At 44.0% G+C, this 2,795-nt stretch overlaps 1 protein-coding gene across 1 annotated transcript in view; it reads right to left on the reverse strand.

Moving 5' to 3' along the window:
- Positions 1-121: 121 nt before the first annotated feature.
- Positions 122-2,795, reverse strand: part of LOC101862686 (homeobox protein six1a) — a gene marked incomplete at its 5' end in the record, with an annotated part of 13,945 nt that continues 11,271 nt past the window's right edge. Inside the window, 1 exon segment of the mRNA XM_005109994.3 lies at positions 122-1,782. Within this exon segment, the coding sequence (XP_005110051.2) occupies positions 1,449-1,782 (334 nt within the window).

A 2,795-nucleotide genomic window follows, 5' to 3' on the forward strand; every position in this document is an offset into this window, starting at 1 on the left:
CCCTCTCTCTCTCTCTGTCTCTCTCTCTCTGTCTCTCTTTCTGTCTCTCTCTTTCTGTCTCTCTCTATCTCTCTCTGTCTCTCTCTCTCTGTCTCTCTCTGTCTCTCTCTCTCTTTGTCTCTCTCTCTCTCTCTCTCTCTCTCTCTAATTGTCTCTCTCTCTCTCCACCATGCCTGGATGCACTCTAACCAACTGATAGACACAACCAAGAGGAAAGGCTACAAGAATGAGTCATTTACCAATAGTTCCTGGCCACGTGACGACAACACCCTTTCTGTTTTTGGTATCTCTTATAAACAACATCGCCGGGGAAGCAACTCCACAAGCAGTCTCCGTTTCACAACACAGCAACTCCAAGCGGTGTACAGCGAAACACAACAAAACCCCAAAGTGTCTCCTTTCCGAAGCACCACGTTTACCAACGGTAGCACCCATCTTGGTGGAAAAGCATTGCTGGTATTCTCCAAACGCTGTTCAGAAGAGCCTTCTTTCCTTCCTTTCTTCCTTCCTTCCTTCCTTCCTTTCTTCCCTTTTTCCTGTCTTCATTTCTTCGGTGTTTCGTTTACAACTATCCACAGCTTAAATGTAAGCAGAGCATTTCTGAACAAGATTTGTAGACTGAGAGACCTGTTCTCGGTTCTATAAGGAGCAGTGGATCAACAAAGCCAAAGGCATCCCTGCCTTTAGACTATTTTCGGTGAGTTTGTGTTGTGAAATTTGTTCAAAAGCCCAACACTTTCATAACCACCAAATCAAATTGCTGCACGTTGTCTTTGGAGAGCTAAAAGCCTCACTTGTTTTCAACAGGCCTTCTCAGCATCTTATCACTCAGACAGAACTTGCATGTTGGTAGTAAAGACTGCCAAAAGCAGGCAATATCTCTCACACAGTTTACCTTGAGACATCACTCACAAATCATCTTAAACTGACTTTCTGGCAGTGGGCTATAAAGCAGATAAACACACACAAAGTTACGCATTCACACAAAAACACCTGCTCAAACAAATACAAGAGGAGCATAAACACACATACGAGCGCTAAATCTCGGAGGAAAAAAAGGTGAATTATAACTCAGATTTCGTAGAACAGAAACAAACTGTTCAGTTTCACCGTCTCTCATTCTTGCAAAGGTTGAGGGGGATGGCGGTGGTAAACGTAACACATCCATCTCTTTCATCAAATCGGATATTCCCGTTATATGGATTTCATGTCAGATATTCCTCTTGCATGGGTTTCATAATGTCCAATGTCATTGTAACATAATTTCTGTAAATCAGGATTTCATAACGTCTGATATTCCCGTAAAACAGGATTGTAGTATAATGTCTGATATTCCTGTAAAACTGGATTTCATAACGTTTCGTATCCCCATAAAACAGGATTCTATAATGTCTGATGTTCCTGTAAACTGGATTTCATAACGTCTGATATCCCAGTAGAGCAGGATTTCATAATGTCTGATATTCCTGTAACATCGGATTGACACCCGGGTTGTTGGCAGCTGCGGCGTTGCTGAGATGATGGCCCATGTGAGGCACGCCGACAGGGTTCCCGTGACTTGCCATCATGCCATGCGCGGCCGCCATCATACTTCCGGCGGAAGCGGCGGCCATGCTGGATGCTTTCTGCAGGTCGGCGTAGATGGCGGACGGATGGGGCGGAGACTCGTCCAGCTTGCTGTGTCCAGCCAGAGAGTCTGGGCTGTGTTCCTCCTTGATGTCCGAGTGGGGTGAGTTGGGGTCTGGGGGCATGCCAGGACCTCCGCCCATACCGGGGTGCTCTCTGGGGAGGTGAGAGGAAAAGAGAGTTTTTTTAAAGGCTGTTTCAGTTTTAGTAGAGGTTTCACGGCGCTCGCAACTGCATAAGGTCATATGAGCGCCAGTACATATTTAAGTAAGAGAAAGATGCAAACAAAAGCGGGAAGACATGGAATTTGGAATAATACCCCCCCAAAAAAGACTAACACATGACAGGGAAAGGAGGAAAGTGTTTGTTCCTGGTGAGAAAATCATTGATGATGATGATGATGATGATGATGATGATGATGATGATGATGATGATGATGGTGATGATGGTGGTTGTGGTTAGGTTTCCACATTTGCAACACAAATAGGTCATATAACTGCCGAAGATTAGAAGTGTTACAAGAGAGTAGAAGTAACATTCAAAGAAAAGAAGGAAGAGAAATAAAGACGATAGATGTTTGACCTAAAAGAAGGAGCAAACCATATACGACCATCCGCCAACCACCAACAAGAAGAAGAGAGGATTAGAAAACATGGACAAAAAAAGGGGGGGGGGGGTGGCTGACGTATAAGACATCCAATTCATCACCCCCATTCCCACCATCCCCTTAGCATAAATATCGTCTAGTCTCGACTTTTTTGTACGTCAACGTTGTCACTGTAATTCAAAACTTTATATTTTTACCCATGACATGCTATAGAGAGAACGCAAAATAGTATGGTACAATCAGAGAGGGTTTACAGTTTTACTGTAAATCAGAGGGTTTACAGTATTACTGTAAAACAGAGGGTTTACAGTATTACTGTAAAACAGAGGGTTTACAGTATTACTGTAAAACAGAGGGTTTACAGTATTACTGTAAACTCTCTGGAACAATACGATACGGGCTGAGCACCCTCATCATAAACACTGGAGAATTATTTGGGAAGTGGGATGTCCAAAATAGACATTCGAACCACGGCAATTCGCATGGCAGTCTACCGGTGGGATACCAACTGAGCAGCAGGCTCGTCGTCCAAGAGCTTTATGAGATAACAAGAACCCCCCCC

This window comes from Aplysia californica, unplaced genomic scaffold (assembly GCF_000002075.1).
Source record: "Aplysia californica isolate F4 #8 unplaced genomic scaffold, AplCal3.0 scaffold00838, whole genome shotgun sequence".
NCBI classification, from domain to species: domain Eukaryota; kingdom Metazoa; phylum Mollusca; class Gastropoda; order Aplysiida; family Aplysiidae; genus Aplysia; species Aplysia californica.